General features: G+C 36.3%; 1 protein-coding gene across 3 annotated transcripts in view; it reads left to right on the forward strand.

Annotated features, from left to right (window-relative positions):
* Positions 1–19,038, forward strand: part of MTM1 (myotubularin 1) — a 59,286-nt gene that overhangs the window by 18,397 nt on the left and 21,851 nt on the right. For all 3 annotated transcript variants that reach the window (XM_045029884.1, XM_045029882.1, XM_045029883.1), the window contains exons 2-6: positions 3,332–3,400; positions 4,520–4,592; positions 6,564–6,658; positions 7,915–8,025; positions 8,944–9,045. In XM_045029884.1, the coding sequence (XP_044885819.1) occupies positions 3,341–3,400; positions 4,520–4,592; positions 6,564–6,658; positions 7,915–8,025; positions 8,944–9,045 (441 nt within the window). In that variant the 5' untranslated portion in view covers positions 3,332–3,340. The remainder of the gene's footprint in view (positions 1–3,331; positions 3,401–4,519; positions 4,593–6,563; positions 6,659–7,914; positions 8,026–8,943; positions 9,046–19,038) is intronic.

Here is a 19,038-nt window from a genome sequence, read left to right on the forward strand (position 1 = left end):
TCTGAAAATCAGTTAGTTATTCTAGTCTGAAGAAAAAAAACAGTATCGGGTACTTCTTGAATTGGCAGGTACTGTAAGTGAGAACTTGATCTGTTCAAGTAGATCTTAATTTAGAATTTTGTTCATTATCTTATTTCTTCATAAAGTCTAATGCAAAGTTTAATTTACTTGGCTATAGTTTACATATAAAGTAAGGGTAATGAAGAACTACTCTTAGTTTGGTGGTAAGATCTTATCTGATATTAATAGCTTTGAAGAAATTCAGTTTTTGCCATTTCTGGCGATTGGAAATGAAACTGAATTATTTGACTATTTTTCTGTGACTATATATGAACATGTTTCACTTCTTTGTATCTTTTGAAATAGATAGATGTCAGCAAATGATTTTGTTCCTATCATTACTGAGATCATCACTGAAATATCTACAAAAACAAGGCTTATGAAGTATTGACAAATAGATTTCCTAAAAGTATTTGTGCTGTATGTTCTACTTTGTGTAGCAAACATACTTTTTTGCTCCATTGCAAGGTGTACTAGAAAACTTGAGTTTTTCAGTGGGCTGATGGGATGAAAGCAGTTTGGGGTTTTTTGTACTGCTGTGTATCAAGGTTTTATAACCATAAATTAGCAAGTATCTAGTAGACTTTTTTCTCCATTCAGTGAACCTCTGCATAAATACAAAGAAAGTAATGGGACTAAAATTATAAGGCCTGTCCTGTGAATTTGATGACTGGGTTTTAGCTATGCAATTCAACTTGTACAGCTACATACAGTCCCAATCAACTCTGTGTGCCTGTAATATAAGAGGAACTGTTGTCCAGTGGCCAGACAAGGGAATTGAGGGGTTTAGGATTCCTTCAGTCTGTTGCAGTTCCACTACTAATTTGCTGTGATCTGAACGAGTCACTTGCCCTTTCTGTGCCTTCGTGCACTCATTTTCTATGCTAGATGCCTACCTACCTCATATGGGTGGTATAAGACTTAACTTACATTTGTATAGTTTCTAATATAAGATGCTAAATAAATGCATATTATTGTTCGAGAAGAAATAAGGACTCTGAGCTCTGAATTACATGATTTTTGTAACTAAAATCTCAGTCTTAATGTTGTATTTAACTTCCCTCACCATTTAAAAAATAAACTTGTAACTGAATATCTTTTTTTAAGGGGGATTTTAGTAAATGCTCAGGTATCTTTGTGAACATCTGTATGTGAAATGGCTTAATGGACAGTCTTTCTTCTTATTTTAATAAAAATAAACTTGAACCAAGAATAAGTACAAAAAATATCAGTTAAAAGCCAGTTTTAGTTTAAAGAAAATAGTTTCAGCCATTTGACGGTTGAGTATTCAAATATACACAAATGACAGCATTATGATTTAGAAAAGGTTGCAAACTTGTGTTCAATATTTTTTATACTATGAAAATTTGTCTGAAAATTTGCTAGTTCTAAACCACCTTCTCTCACTCCTAGAGGCCTTTTCTATTATTAAATCAATACAACTGTGGTTTCTGAGGTATTGTCTGCTGAATACTAGGAACAGTTCGTCCTGAAGGTGGCACAAATAGATACACCACATTTATGTTTTAGAACAGTACACTCAATTTATCTTCCTATGAAACATGGCAAAGGCATTAGAACTGCCTCAGCACTTGGTATGTTCCCAATTGTAAGTTTTAAAACAAAATAGTTTCTCAGTTTCATGAGTCCAAAGATAAGGTGGTTCTTGAGCTCAACTGGCTAAATGTTTAAATTGAATAAAAATCCAAAATCACTTCTGGGTCACAACCAAAGCAAGTTTTTGGAGAAAGTTGAAACAGAAAGATCTAGGAAGGAAGTGATGCTTTGATATGACAGTGTTAAACAAGCTGAATCAAAATATTCTTTTTTCCTCATGTTTTCATTTGGAATATTAATGGGTTTCTACTTGTTTTCTGAAGGTGTGTTTTTATACTTTCCACTATTTTTTTGCTAAGCCATAAATCATGGCAGCATAAAATAATTTAAATAGACTTGTAAATAAATTGAATGTTAGGATTCCTATTTTTGCCTGCTCTTATTCAAAAGACAAGCCAGTGAAGTTCACAGGTAGTTCTATTTCACCCTTGTGCTCCCCCTGCACTGGAGTGCTTTTCCTGTACAGTCACAGCAGTTTCAAAACAAATAGGGTCACAATTCTAAACTGCTGGTATCACTTCTGCCTGTTTCACACTGCTGCGGCATCATTGGTATCATGCTATTGTGCAGAAGCAGTGGTAGATTAAACCAAGTGACAAAAAGGATCGTTTCAAAAGTCTGTAGGAAAAAAGCCATGGTGTGTTTATCCATGGACACAACATCGTTGATTAAGGCTGTAATAAGAGCAATCTTTTGGTTTTATTATCTAAAAGCCACAACCTTTCAAAAGACTGCTTTCAGTTAATAGTTAATCTTAAGGAAAGGTATCACTGGTAGAAAAAAATACGTTACTGGAAAATAGTCTTGCACCTCTGCCATCTGAGGTTAAAGCAGACAGGTTCCCGTTCTGCAAAAATCAGAAAAAATAAACTGAAGCTTGCTTTATACTGTAAATCCTGAAATGGCACACTTTTGTCTTTAATCAAAACCAGCTTTTTAAACTTGAATTAAAAGGGAAAAAAAAAAGAAAAAAGCAGCCTCTTCATTTAAATGCATCAAGGTTACTCTGATCAAGAAAAAGACAGCAATCTCCCCCTGCTGGTGGCTTCACGGACGCTTCAATTTGAGGAAGTTGGGATTGTGTTTTCTGACTATAAAAATACTGGGGAATTCCTTCTGTTTTTCCCACTCTGGTCTCTCAATCTTTCTGAAACACTTCTGAGTAAACTTATAAGCTTAAATTTTAAGGTCTGTGTGATAAATGCCAGTTAATTTAATTTTGTTCCCTGTATTCCTAAATGAAAGTTTATAATATAAACCTTCAGGTGACAGATTATGAGGGTATATGTTTCTACTGTGTAGCAGAACACAATAGCTAAGTATGCTGAGTTATTTACTCCATTAATCACATTTTAAAAATACCCAGAATATATAATATGGATTCCAGGGACTTTTGTTTGGAGCTGTGGGAAGGAATTAAAAAGAAAACTAATATATTATTATTTTATTATTTTTGGAGGCTTTAAAATATTGTGATTAATTGAATGAGTAAAACATTAGATTGCAAGGCATTTTAGAATAAATCTATATATCTGAAATTTTAATAACTTGTTTTTGCAAACGTTCAAAGCCTGTTCTCTCCTGTTCTTACATCTAACTTCTGTATAATATATGCAGTCTAGCTGAAGTCTTCCAATATCTGCTTTCTCGTCAGATCCCCAGTATGGCCTCCTCATCACCTAAATATAATTCAAACTCCTTGGAGAGCTCGTCAATTAAAAGGGTGAGTGTAGCTTCTTCTGTATTATTGTGGCTATGTATTTTTTTTCACTTTTTAACTCAGGTATCCCAAGGGTCATTAGCTTTCAGGTTCTTGAGCACAAAACTGAATATTTATTGAGTAACTTCTATTATTCTTTACTGTATAAATTATTTTTATTTCCAAAGTTGAAATACAACTTGAAACAACAATAAACTGTAAGATTGAAGCATCAACCTATGAAAACAAAGGAATTTCTTATCCCAGGTTTCTATAGCACCCGAAAGTCCATCCTGTTTCAATTTGCAAAATGCTATGCACTTTTTCTAGTATTGCTGAATGTTGTAATTTTGTTACTATTCAGCTCTTTTTGTCTTTAGAAAAATTCTGTAACACGATTAATAAACAAGTTGTATCTTACCACACGTAGTAGCTGGCCCACTTTGAGATTAAACATAGTTACCTAAAGATAAGTACTGTCTACTAAACTGCACTCTTTCGTCACAAGTATTGGGAGAGGAAGTATTTTTATTTTATTTATTTTAGCTTGATTTATTCTGAGGCAAATAGATGCTGCTTCTTCATTACTTGGACTGTGTATCCTTGCACTTAAATAGCATAACAGAAGTTTGTTTACTTGCTGTTTAAAAGTATTCCTCACTACCTTCTACGGAAATACTTCTGTTGAACTACAGCCTTGTCACTCACTGTTCTCTTAAAATCTTTATTAAAAAATATAAGTGCCAAATGTGTCTAATAGTGAGATGAACATTTTGCTTATATAAATATTTGAAAAGTGGGACAGATTTTTAAACTCTTGAACTAAGCAACTCTGATGAATAACTTTTATTCCAGACAACTGGAAGCTACAAAACCTTTCGAGACATTGAGATGTAGACATTTTATTCCAGTTAAATGCAAAAATTATTTTTGAATATTTCTTTAACAAATAACATTAAGCACAGAGTTGAATTATAATTTTAGGGGTTCCTTATTGTTTTGCTTTGCTATGTCAGTTCCTGTACTGAAGTTCCTATTCCTTTATGTACTGGATATTTCATGTTTTAAAACAGTTTATAGCTATAAGATTTGAAAGAGTTGCACCAAGTGTGAATTTGTTTTTATACCAACCTTTTTCTTTAGATCCCAAAAGATGGAACTAAATGGGAACAAAATGAGGAAATACCGCGTCTACCAGGAGAAACTAGCATCACAGGTAAATTATCATTGAACAATCTAACCTAGTGCATATTGAAGGATTAGTAGGCCATATATATTAGTTTCATCTCTGCACTGTTGTGAATTTGTAGTGGAGTAACTTTTACTGAACTCCCATAAAAAAACATTTTATTTTAAAGAACATTCAAGGTTGTTGAAGTCTGACTTCCACCCAGTGCAAACCCTTAAATGCAAGGAAATGCCAAGGTAAGGGTAACCTCTTAGTTGTAACTTACTGCCCATACAGCATGTTTGCAATGACAGGACTCCCACACTCCCTTTTTATATGCTGCACATAACACATCAATCTCCCTCACACAATAATGTGCAACTTTAACTACAACTTCAGCAACATTAGCATGTGTCCGGGTTGACTTGTGCCCACCTGCCAGGTGTTGCCCTGTTGTATTAGGGAAGTATGATATTGTAGTGAAGGTTTTTTGCATTACAGTGTAAGGAAGACTGTATGTAGTGTTTCCTTATGTGTTGGAGACCGAAGGCTGGTCCTTGTGAAGGTGTGGAGTCTATCCCCCTCAGTGGAAATGTGCTGTGTGGGTGTTCGGGTCCCATTAAAAGGAGTCCTTTAGCTTGACATTTCTTTGGGTATGTCTACACAGCAACTAAACACCCACGGCTGGCCCATGCTAGCCGACTTGGGCTTGTGGGGCTCGGGCTGCAGGGCTGTATAATTGCCATGTAGACTTCTGGGCTCAGGCTGGAGCCCAGGCTCTGGGACCCTTCCTCTTCTCCGGGTCCCTGAGCCTGTGCTGGAGCCCAAGCCTGGAAGTCTACATAGCAATTAAACAGCCCCATAGCCAGAGCCCCGCAAGCCTGAGTTGGCTAGCATGGGCCAGCCATGGGTGTCTAGTTGCTGTGTAGACATACTCTGTGTCTAATGGTTTGTTTTGGAAAGATATCGCACTTATGAAAACCTTAACTGGTTTTAAATATTTTTTTAATGTGAATTTTCTAGATTTTTAATAGAGCAAGTGAAGGAGGGAATGGGGGCAGAGTAGATTGGGGGAGGAGGAGTGGCTTCCTGGATTTTCCCTATGTTGTTAGTGTACTACAGAATGAGTGGGAATTCTTGATGTGGGGGGTGGGTGGGGAGAGTGGGCCAGGGGAATAAGTGGGGAGAAAAATGGATGTACTGCACAATGAAATCTGTGTTTAATTAGAGCAGTAATAACTACTATAAGATTTCTTCACAAAGCTTATGATAGATCTTAAGTGCACTTATTTGTATATGTAGTAGTATTTCCTGCATTGTAGATGCCCTCACTAATTGGTAGTAGTGGTACTGATGTATTTAGAGTGCCTCCAGGGCTCCAGTATTTGCAGTATAGGCTTCCCTGTGAACTGTTCTTTGGCTCTGGTCAAAGTGAAATTGAGTAGTTCTCTCCAGGATGAACTGTTAATGATGAGCCCCTACACACCTTTACAAATAGAACTGTGTACTTTGACACAAGAGAACTTATTGCAGAGGATCAAAAGATGAAACAATATCAACATTAAGAATGTGTTCACTTTGGAATCTTAAAGGAACAGTCCAACAGCTATAAAAGAGAGATTTTAAATCTGTCACTTCCTCATGTTTGTGTAGTTCTTTCACACGGCAGTGAGGAAGAGGAAAATACAGATGTAGTCAGAAATCAACAGACTCGGGGCGCGTGTAGAATCTAAATGTCTATTAATTAACATGTAAAAGTTTTCCCCTCATGCAGATCCTTCTCTTAATAAATTTGTATTATTAGTACAGTCATCCTTTTTAAGTATGTATTATGAGTACAGTCATCCGACGAAGTGGGTATTGACCCACGAAAGCTCGTGCTCCAATACGTCTGTTAGTCTATAAGGTGCCACAGGACTCTTTGATCCTTTTTATTGCTTCTTATTAGTGTTGTCCTTAACTCCTAAATTATGCTTTTTTCATAATGTTTTAAAGGTAAATGCTGTTTCTCATTTACAGACAAGGAAGTTATCTACGTATGTCCATTTAATGGTGCAGTTAAAGGAAGACTGTATGTTACAAACTACAGACTATACTTAAGAAGTGTGGAACTAGTGAGTAGTGTGTGTAAACATTTTCACAATGCACATCTGAATAACTGAAGACCAGTAATGAGATGCAGTTGTTTGTTGTTGTTTTGGTCCCTTCTGGCCTTGAAATCTATGAATCTCTGCCTGTGGAACAGCACTGGTGGGGGAATAGCAATGGCTGTTCAAGAAATTATGGATGCAAAACAGAATAAAACTAAATCATGGGTGGCTCTGTTGTGATCAGACTCAAGGTTTTAGAAACCTTGAACTGAGATCATTGCGATCTCAGACAGTTTTTATTACTTGGATGCAAAAAGTTGGCAATATTTAGATGCAAAAAAAGTGGGCAATTTTCCTCTTCAGTGCTAAAGTTCATTGCTGTGACAATAATTTTACATTGCCAATACAAGAGTAATTTATTCCTGCAGCAGAATTCATGTGAAGAAAAATAGAGCTGTCACGAAAAAGATTTGCATTGTTAGCAAAAGGAAGGTGATATTCAGTTAAGATAGTAGCAGAAATATTAGCTTTTAATAATCAATATGGTATTAATTTTACTGCAGAAATCTTTAATTTAAAAAAGTTAGTATATAATTTTTCAGGTTTCATTGTCTTAACTTAGTTTGTACTCTTACAAATGAATGCAGGCAAGATTGTGGTGTTGCCTTTGAAAGATGAAAACGATTTTCTCAGATATCTGTGCAGTCATTTATCATTTCAAACATTAACAGAAAATTACAAACTAGCTCAACTTATTTTAAAGCTATATTTTTTCTTAATTATATGAATATTAACACTTTTGAGACTGAATCTATTTGTCAGACAGATCCAAGCCAATAGTTTAGCACCTCTGGATAACTAGCTATATTCTTCTCAGTTCACTGATTTCTATTCTACCTACAATTAGACAGTCAGAGCTAATGTAATGTCACTACAAGGTGTCTTCTATGCTTTTTCCTCTTTTCCTGCTTCATCAATATCTTGAGTGAAATGAGACACAAATTGGCAGTTCCTGAAAAAATCAGATAGGCAGGGATATAGAGTGACTTCACAATTTTTCAGCATACCTTGCCGGGGGGAGAACTTATCACCAAGTCGGTTTTGGGTCTGCATTGTAAAGTTAGAGCAAGAAACAAACTCATTTACAGAATACATGACACCTAATATCTATATTTTATGACTATAATAGACTACATATCTTGTGATTTTAAATAAGTTTTGTATGAAGCTTAATGGCAGTAATACTGTATTTACGTTTATATTTTATCTTTTCCTTCCAGGATCCAGTTGTGATATTAGATGTTCCTCTGGGTGTAATTGCAAGGATTGAGAAAATGGGTGGAGCTTCAAGTAGAGGAGAAAATTCCTATGGACTAGATATTACTTGTAAAGTAAGATTTGCAACAATTCATTAAAAAGAGAGAATTCATGGATGTCAATTTTTTATTGCATACATCTTTTGCAGAATTTAGAAAACAAAGTATTTTGTTCATCCAACAATCAATGGGATTTTAATCACTTTTATGAAACAAGGCCATAATTCATGTACCTATAGTTCCTTATTTTATGGACCCTAAAGGTCATTAATATATTATTTTATATATTTCTTAAAAGACCCACCCATTGTCTTATAGGAAGGGTCAAATAGTTGTACTGGGTTTCATTGCCAGAAAAAGGACCTTAACCCAAAGGTGCAGGCATACTTGTAAAACAATACATCCGTTTTCTTAAGTCTCACAAGATTTGTGGCTATGTATATTGCCACAGAAAATATGGTCATGAGTGGAGTTCCCATTTGATAATCCAGGAGTCCTTTATATAACTCTTGAATGGAATATGTAAGCCACAGAGTCTGTTCTCCACAGTAACATGCAAATTTCTTAATTTTAAAGTTAATCAAGAGGAAACGTCTGAGGACAGTGTAGTCTAGACAGCTTGTTGGCAAAGTACTCACGTTGTAAACATAGAATAACTCATAATCCACAAACATTCAGTAGCCCATGAGACTTGCTAGAGAATCAAATAATATTGCTTCTGACAGTTTTAAACCAAAGAGGAGGAGCACCAGTATTGCACGGTAAGGTAAAACTCTCTATTCCAATCATATGTTGCATGTGAAGTTATAAAATTCTTTATACCCTAAAATAAAGTACCTTTTTTTTAACACCATAAAGTAGGAGATGTCTTTGTTTTTGATACATTGAGTACATTCTAAATCATGTTAATCATATAATACAGTATTTATAAACAAAATAAAGATACTGTATTACTTTGCTTCTTTTTTAAAAAGGTAATTGTCCTCATTTTAGGATATGAGAAATCTACGGTTTGCACTGAAACAAGAAGGTCACAGCAGAAGAGATATATTTGAAATCCTTACAAAACATGCTTTTCCCCAGTCACATAATTTGGTAAGTTAGCACTATTGTACTGTTTAATCCCTTTTTTAAATGCAGAATTATTTCCTCACCATTCTCAATTAATCTCTGTATCTGGTGACAGGCACTGTAGATGCATAGAATTATAGGACTGGAAGGGACCTCGAGAGGTGCTCTAGTCCAGTCCCCTGCATGACTACTTAAAAAAAGGATCACTACCCCATGCCTAATCTATACAGAAGAGCTGTATTTCTTGAAATTCATTTATATTAAGATCTTTGCCATTTAAAAACATCCAAGTATATCTACTATTATTAAGTACATATACTTGTATCTTCCCAATCCCCTGTGACCCATACAGTTGTTATCATTGCTGGTCAGAAAACATGAGAAGTTACATCTTTCCTGGTCATGTTAATAAAAAACTATTTAAGCTGCTTGATTTCCCCCTCCTCCCCCCAAACATTGAATTGTTTGGCAGTCTCCAAAGCAATCAGAGTTCCTTGGTATTGCTGAAAATATGATTTCATAGAATAAAGCTGAAATTTGTGGGCAAGCACTCCATAATGTAGACTCCTCTTAGGCATTTTGGAATAAAATATTTGAGTGAATGAAATTTTGTATTATGCAAAAAACAAAAACAAACCCTATAAGGGACAAGGATTGTATAACTTCTGCTTGGGAAATAAAATAAATGCCACTGCAGGTTTAATCTTAGAAAAGTTGCTTTCATATTTCATAAGCGAATATATATATATAAAATATGTATGATGCATCAATTGGTATAATTATAACAACTTTTTGCTTAAAATTTAGCTCCCCTGCTCTGTTTCCTCCCTGGTTAACAATCTTTAGTGCTCTAATAAAATGTAAAGCACAACCAGCCTTTGAAACTTACAAGTTACAGGTAAATGAGTGCACATTTTGCAAGAAAATAAAATTTCTGAGACAAATGGTAATTCTAAGTGCTTTACTTGTAAAGCCTTATTGCCCTGTATTCTGAGTCAGTTGCTTAGTTACCATCCTGCTTAGGCCATGTCTAAACTACAGAAATAACCATGGTTAAACATACAACATGGTTTGTCCACAACCATCTTTAAACATGGTTATTTTTATAGTGTAGATGGGGCCATAAATCAGAGTTGACACTCAGTGTCGTGTGATTAATTCTGCCCCAGAGACTTTCCCCAATTACTCAGTGGGTAAGAAGTAGGAATTTAATGTTGTAAATTATGCTATAGTTAGAATTTTCTAGTTTCAAAAACAAATGTTCAGAATATTTGCAGCTGCTAGTTGCTGTTTAGAAGTGGCACACCAGTCTGTCACATACTTACAGCTAATCTCCTTGTAAAAATATTTCCAACTTTCAAATATTTTACTTATGTTCCTTCCAGGGGCCTTGGTACTATATATGCTTGATGCTGTCCCTGGTGACACAGCTTGATATTTTAAGAGATTCTAAGGACCCCTTTCATGCAGGTCCCATAACTGGGTCAGAGTAGCATGGATTCATTTTTATTAGTGTATCCAGGCAACCTTCAAATACAATGTGATCACAGTAACTGTAGCAAACATTAGCACTGCTTATTTGCAAGGAATAAAACATGCAGCATAAACACAAACTAAAAAGGAAATATAATAGTACAAACAATATTGGTAATGACCTTAATAAACCTTGTCGCAAAGAATGATAAAGGATTACATTTAATACATATTTGTGGTCAGAGCCTAACATTGGCTCTCAAGGTACACTGGATTATGTGAGAGTGACTACAAGTGAATGGTGTAGAATGAATTGCTGCATCCTGTGCCCATTTGTTATCTTCTAAGTTCAGGTTCAGTCCTCCAGAGTCTCGTCCACTCTATAAACTCCTGACTAGCCTTCTTGATGAGTGTAGTAAAAATTCACCAGACATACACAAGCCCATAATTTAAAGAACCCCTCTTCATGTGACTGATAAGACATTAAAAGTCTTTCCTACTGAATCCAGGGCATCTACAGTCCAATCTCACGGTAGTGACCAGTCTTTAAAGAACCCCTTGCCCTCTATGTGTGCGCTTTTTTTTGCACACAGTGTTCAGCAAAGAATCATCATTAGCTAATTTAGGACCTTGTGCATTGCTTCCTGGTATGGTGCTTTGTAAAAGCCAGTGTGGATGCGGTTATTGAAACTATTTCAGCCTTCTGAACCACTTGTTTCCCAACATGTCTGTCTTCTGAGATGGTTAACTAGAAAATCACCCTTTTAGCTATCAAATCCAAATAAATATCATCTGCTTTAATTCTCTTAGGGGGAAAAAAAACCAACAAATTTAAGAGAATTATATGGAAAAGTCAGTGTATCAAATATGAATCGGAATGTGATCAGTAATTGTTTACTACCTGTTTTCTTGGAACACTGTATTTTTAAAGAGTTTTAAAATGTGATTCATTTTTTTAAAAGTGAAAAGTTTTATACCAGGGATTCTGTGCTTCCACAGTTGTGGTTGTCGACTTCAATAACTTGCAAAACAGAGCAGGGAATGCATCCCTTTGCTTCTTTGGTTTAAATAATGTGCTCAACTATAGCAAGTGACTCAATTTTTACTTTGAAAATACATTTAATGATAATTTTCATTTTTATTAGCAACTTTTAGAACTAAATATTTAGCTTTTTACTATTTTGGTCATTTGGGACTTTTAGGGGGTTTGTTGTGTACATAGTTGTGTTTTGCAGCTCAGTTTTAGTTTAATGCTCCAAGGTTAGCCATAGGCATAGCCATCCATTGCAGATGTTTTTGAGCTGCTGTTCTTTAAGCAAGTGCCTTACATTTGTCATCAGTCTGTTGCCATGGATATTTTTGAAGTACTGTAATAATGTTAGCAAACTAGCTGTTTTCACTTTTATTTGTCATGCGATACAATTTTATAGGTGGCAATTAAAGCAAGCTGTTGAACCTGAGTAATAAAGAGTATGTTTGGTTAAACTCCACTAAGCATAATCTCTTCATAGATGTACTTTAAGAGCTATTGCTGAATAGCTTTTATAGCCAACTTATCAGAAAAAACTTTGTTTTTAAGAAAAATCTTAAAATGTATTGCTTAAGTTTCATAACTTCTAAATGCTCTTCTGCATATCTTGGGAGTCTTTTAAAAAAAAAATCAGAGGATGCCTTCCTTGGAGAAGGTTCTACTATAGATCCCTACTTTCCTGCTTTGGCGCAGGTCCTGACGTGACTGGTGTGGGTTTCAAATTGCCTGTTTGGGCCAGCCATTGCCTAGGTAGAGTACACCAGGAGGAGGTGTGTGGTTTTTGTGATCCTAGCTCCTCATCAGTCTGCCCACCGGGCTTGTATGCTTCCCTTGGGATAAAAGACTGTTAAGTGGAAAACTGTATCACTTCCAGTCCGCATTGTGGTAGCGGGGAAGACTTTCTCTTGTGATAACTCCTACCCTACTCCATGGCACTCTCATGGTACATTAATAGTCAGGATAGACTTAAATTATGGGCAAATGGCCTGTTTCTTCTGGCTGAATAAGTAATTAGTGCCATGTTTTGATGGTCTTTGCTGACAAGATCAGCGTTTTGTTGACTATCGGCTTTTGGGTCTGCAAGGAGTTTTCTCCCATGGCAAATTGGCTGTTCCTTAAATATTTTATAATCTTGTCTAAAGCATCTGTCAGAGATCACTTAATATAGACTTCAGAACTGAGCCAGGGAGGTTCCTGGCGGAGGAAGAGTGAGTAAGCCCATGTGAAACGAAGCTATTCATTTAAGACCTATTACGTTGTGATACATATGGAAGAGTCCTTTATGGTTTTTAGTTGGTACCACGTCTAGTCCAAGCACAGGGAGGGAGTAAGGTGACTAAGGGATGGGTTGAGAGCTGGTGTGTAGACAGGCCTTATGATCAGAATCATAATTGAGATACTCTGATGTGGAGGCTAGATTTCTTTCTTAGGGAACTGATTTAGGGAGTTTCAGCCCAGTGATTACAGTGAGTGATGAGTAGGGACTCTGCCTTCTGCCCTGTCTCATGTTTTGGACCTCTTTAGGCTCTCACATGAACAGATTTATGACAGACTGAACATGGCTTTGCAATTTAAAAAAAAAATCATTAGGGAGGTAAAGAGAGGGGTTCAGGTCTTTGTTTTTTGTTTTTTAAAAAGTTTAAAACATGACTCTGACCCGTGACTCTAACTAATTTTTGAGCTCTCCTATGGGACCCTGAGAGCTATGAAGTTAGAAGTTAGGTGTGATGGGTGATCACTAAATGGATGCACTGTGGTGCATCTAAGGTTGTTACCTACCTTCTAACCTCACTTGGTATCTTCCCATGTGAAAGCATGATTTTCTTGCTCTGGTGTTTCTCTTAAATTGTTTGCAGTGCTTCTTAACAAAATGCTTCCTTGCTAGGCAATATAGAACTAATTTGCCTGGGAGAAATCCTTAAATGAAAGCAGCTTCTAAAGAACAAACTTAATATTGCCCATCATCTGAACAGTTTCATATACTCAGATCATATTTTTTAAGTCTGAAATAATCTGTTTCTCAGATGTTTAATTTCTGCCCAGCAGCTGCTTCATTTCCTGTTCTTGGAACTATATATTTAGATTCTTATATGGTTGCCCATCACCGTGATATTAGAGCTCACTGTATGCACTGTGGGCTGACGATATTCATTTAACCACTGTTTTCTGCTGGAGCAAGGGGTTTGAAGAAAGCAAATTTACTTCATATAGGGAGGCCTACCGACTCCTGTACCAACCAGTGGGTAGTACTGACCTCAGCACTCATCAAGCCAAAAAGGAAACAGCTGTGAGGCAGAAAGTCTGATGAAGAAAAAGGCTAGGTTAACAGATCCATCCGTGATGCTGAGCTCTGCTTGTTAAAGGCACCGCCCATCTACTAGCTCCCTGCATTGTGTTGTGAACACATTTTTATTTTAATAATTTAACAGTTACAAGTCTATTTGTGTCTGTGGCTTTTTATGTATTTACTATAAATAGTAAAATTATCTTAAATTTGTGATTATATAAAGTTACTATTTGTTTATCATTCACACCTTTGGGTCTTAGGTCCTCAATATGAGGCTGTTGAAATTTCTCTAGGCCTCAGGGTGTTTTGATTTTTGACTGTTACAGAAGCAGAGTAAAAATTGAGCCTGACCATCAGGCACCACTTTATGCTGACTATAAATGCTGCTCCATATGCTCTCATTGTTTTCCTTCAGGACCTAAGTCTGCTTAGCATTAGGTGTCCAATTCGGTGAAGAGACCTAAAAAAGAAGCTCCAAGTATCTGCCTTGCACATAAAAGAGCTTATCTGAGGAGCTGGTAAAGATAATTTTACAGAGGGTGAAGGAGACAAAAGGTCATATTGCATTCTCCTGTGCCTACAATCCCTGCGTTATGCATCTTTTAAAGTAGAGAAAGGAAGGGCTGTGCTTTGCAAGCCAGCTTTCATGTGGATGACTCACTTCAAGGAAGTGCCATACTCCCTTGCATGGTGCATTAAGCCTTGTCAGTACCAAAAAGCCCAAGGGCAAGGTTTTTAAGAGGTTCCAGAGCATTTAGCCAGCTTGGGTCCTGACTATTGTGCAGTAAGGCTACATGATCAGGTTTCAGAAAACACTCCAGATTAACCACAGCCCAGCTAACACTCTTGACAGTGGTTAGAATTCATCTGATATATAAAGGTGTCAAGATACTTGAGTTCAGTAATATTTTTAACCATTCACTGTGCTCCAAAACAGTAACAGGTGGATATTTCTTTCTAATAATACCTGTCAAGATTTCTGTACCTCATGGAGAACACTTTTGTTTTCAGTCCACCTCATTTTCACCCTCAGTTGTCAACTCTTATATAAACTACAAACCTTTAATTGTTGAGAAACATCAGCTGGGGGATGAGGGACTATTATATTTCTGATGTTGAGCAAGAGATATGCTAAGAATGAAGAATTTCCTGCCACTTTGCATCTCTAGCAATAAAAAAATCAATTACGCTTTTAGAACATTACAATAGGGTTGCACTTTTGGTGGAACTGAAAAGTCTATAGCTAAAGCACTTTTATTCCCAGCATGTCAGTGGTCTAGAGTAAAAATTGTTAGTTAACATTGGTGTAAAGGAAGATAATTTTAAAAATTAGTTTATATAAGACTGATAGGAGCGGCGATAGGTGTTCATGACATGGTTTTGCAAAACATTTTGACTTGAAGCTTCACCCTGAAATACTTCTCAACAATTTAAGTACGACAGTGTGAGGTTATTACATTTCCGAAATAATCAGGTTTTAATTACTATGCAAATACAAGATGTTTGATTTTCATTTGTAGGCAAAATCAAGTAAGGGTTGCATGATTAGCTGAATTTAGCATCCTAAAGCTAAGGGTAATGACAACTTTGTTTTAAATGTTTTTGCTGTGAAGGTAGCAGCTTTTCATTGAATAACAGAATACAGTAGTGAGTTATAGTATATAGAAGGGGTGAATCCAATGAGTTAGAAACAGAAAAACCTGTGTGCCAGGATTGGCATTGTTTGCAAGTGGTGGTTTTTTTCAATGCTCCTTTTTGTTTTCCATAGTAGCTGTTATCCTACATTCACTGTAAAAAGACCAGTAAAACAGTTACTAAAAATGGCTAAACCAGGCTGTCATGTGACAATCTCCACAGTCAAAATTTTCTTCTCCTGTAGTGTTCCAAAAATCTCTTGCTGATGATGTCAGACAGTATATAAATAGTTTATTTTCGTATATGAAGTGGTGATGGTAAAGTTAGATGTTAAAGTTGAATGTAAGCCTAGAAGGGCTTTGCAGAGGAAGAGGCTAACATGTATATTGAGAATTTGAGTTGTCATTTCCACAGAAGTGAACAGAATTATTCATGTAGTAAGTGTAAAAATTTTACCAATGTCAAAAGTTTGTTGAAAGCTTTTTTCATAAAATGCTAGGTTTCTCCTACTCCTTCTCTTGCCCACAAATTCTGTGGTGATGGATACACCGTTAGTGCTTTATCTCTAATCAGTGAAAATATTTTCATCTGCCTATTTGGTATCTTTAGTGGATTTATTTGTTTAGGTTTTAAGCTTTTTAGGGAAGGAACTGTCTTATTTGTATTGCCAAAGCCAAGCATTGAAAAATCATGAGTCAGACTGCAAAAAATCTTGGACTTTTAAAAAAATGTTGAGGTGGTTTCAGAGTCTCTGTGGTTTACTTGCTTCACTTTACATAAATAAGCAGTCCATTGGATCAAGGGCTTTGAACTTGGGTCCTCCCCATCCTAGGTGAGTGCCCTAATCCCCAGGCTTCCCTGGCCCAGGCTCTGTACTGCAGTGTGGGAGACTCAAGTTCAGATCCCTGCTCCACGTCAGGCAGAGGGGTGAATTGAACCTAGGTTTCCCACATTCCTGGTGAGTTTTCTAACCACTGAGCTAAAAGTTATAAGGATGATGCTACTGCCACCTCCTCCTTTGACACCTCTGGCCACTTTGATTCCAGTCCCCCAAAATCAAAATGTTTCAGTAGTGTTACCAATTCACAAATAGTTTCAGGTTGGCTGAAACTGTATTTTTCATTAAATAAACTATTAAATGAAAATTTTTGTCCAGCTCTAGCTGAAAGAGGTCTGATGAGACGTGTCAGAGGGAGACAAATGACTTAAATGCTTATTGCCTTGCCTTTAATTGTATGCATTGGTGGAATATGCAGTCAAGAATCTTTAGCTCAGTTAATCATAGAATCATAGAAGATTAGGGTTGGAAGAGACCTCAGAAGGTCATCTACTCCAAACCCCCGCTCAAAACAGGACCAACTCCAACTAAATCATCCCTATAATGAAGGTCCTTGTTAGGGGGATGAATAAAAATTTAGATAGTTAACTGAGAAAAGACTTCAAAAATGTTTACTGCTTGTGAAACAGTCATGCCTATGTTTATTTGAGATTGAAAAAGGAAGCAAATTCACTCTCTTGAAACTGTTCTGCTTTGGATATTTCCGTATTTTGCTCTGAAAGAAAAGCCTAGGATGAGAGTGGAGGTGTCAGTGGAGAAATGAACTATATTCGGTCTCAAACACTAGCATTTAACTTCTTTTGTCTTCTTACAGTGTCTAGTCTTTTTAAAAGAAAAAGCTTAAGTGGAAGGCAGAGGGGGAATGTTTAGCTTATTAAAGCAATCTCTACCACATTTTTCTTCTCTAATGAGTAAGATCATTGATAGTTACCAGACCTATAATTCGGATGATATATGTACAATATATGCTTTTTAATAATAGCTTATTCAACTCCTGTGTAAGGATACAGAAGCACAGTAGGCCTCCACTTTTTAAATCCTTTCATCTTCTACCAAAAATATTATAGCAAACCTAAAATTTATTTTGAAAGCATGTAGCATGCTGGGATTCTCCTCCTAGAGCAGGGGTCGGCAACCTTTGGCACATGGCTCGCCAGGGTAAGCACCCTGGTGGGCCGGGCCGGTTTGTTTACCTGCCGCGGCCACAGGTTTGGCCGATCATGGCTCCCACTGGCCGCGGTTCGCCATCCCAGGCCAATGGGGGTGGTGGGAAGCGGTGCAGGCCGAGGGATGCACTGACCAACGCTATCCTAGAGGATAGTTCAGATAAATATATTGAAAAGCCCCAGATGCTTCCTTCATTCCATACTCTTATAAAGCTTCATGTCTTCATTGCATTTCATAATTGTGTTGTGCTGTTATATATTTTAATGAGATACAGCAGATTTTGGCACAATTCAATTGACTGCTTATATTCTAGCTTTTGTAAGGTTACCTAGTAAAGTCTACAAGTCCTGAAAGGTGAGCATTATCAATTGTTAATTAGCTTTCTTCTCAGTTTGTCAACTCTGAGTTAATAGTTGTTCACTTGATTACTAAAGGGAACTTATTTCTCAATACCATGTTCTTAAACTTCTGTGGTTGCGCTCTTAAAGTTTTAGATCATCCTGTTGTTCTAACAAAAAGAGACTAGAATTTGTATATCTAGATGTTTCAAAATAAGACCTGAATGACACACAATACGCATGGGAGCACAGAGTCCTGCTTTAAAGAAATCTTTTTTCCCCATTGTAAGCATTCATTCCCTCTACGGACAGTTTTCTCATTTCAGTTTTGAAACTTGAAATTAAAATAAGGGTTTCCCTATGTCATTCTACATCTGAAAAAAAAATTTTTGTTTTTGATGGTGAAACATACAATATGGCTACTTCTAGATTGGGTCACCAGCTTCTTGATTTATTTTAACAGGAAATTTATCAGCGTTAGGAATATTTAATTGCTGGCATAGAGTACCAGAGACAGCTCATTCTTATTTTATTTTTCAGTGATTGAACTGGGGAATGTTTTAATTTTCCAGTGAAACCTGCATTTAAGGGTCACCTCGAATAAGCAACAAACTCCTGTTTTAAGAGATCAATTTAAGACATCTCTAAAATTTCCAGTATTATTTTTGTTCAGCCTCTAGTTTAAAATTACCCTTTTCTGTGTTATGATAGGCCCTTTGGTGGATTCTTAAGAAAGATGGATCACATTTTGTGTATAATAAATTACCTACCACTTTAAAATGGACATGTGCTATGAGTTCAGTGCACATACTTCAGTGGTTTGAGTGCTTCTGTTTTGTTGTTCAATTATTTTTACAGTTCTTCTGCCTACCTTTGAATATTCACTTCCGTTTCTAGTAGAACTTTTTTTCTTGAGACGTGCCCCCTAATTAGTACAATCAACTTCAGTGAAAATTTATTTAAAGCTTACTCAAATTGAAGGCTGCCATGTATAAAGAGGGAAAGTGTAACTGTTTTCTTTACCAAGTTGTCTGCGAATTAATTTGGAACTGAATACCAATCTAATAGTAATTTTGTTGTGCATAAGCTGTTATAGTTCCCAGTTCTAATGGGTTAGATGCAGTATTTCCTTAAATAGTACAGGCAGTTACAATGTATGTGTAATAACTAATTTTTAAGGTTTGTCAGTCAGAGGTAGAATGTGTGTTTAGGGAAATGAAAACCACTCTTCCTGTTGCAGGATTCCATT

This window comes from Mauremys mutica, chromosome 9 (assembly GCF_020497125.1).
Source record: "Mauremys mutica isolate MM-2020 ecotype Southern chromosome 9, ASM2049712v1, whole genome shotgun sequence".
Taxonomy (NCBI): domain Eukaryota; kingdom Metazoa; phylum Chordata; order Testudines; family Geoemydidae; genus Mauremys; species Mauremys mutica.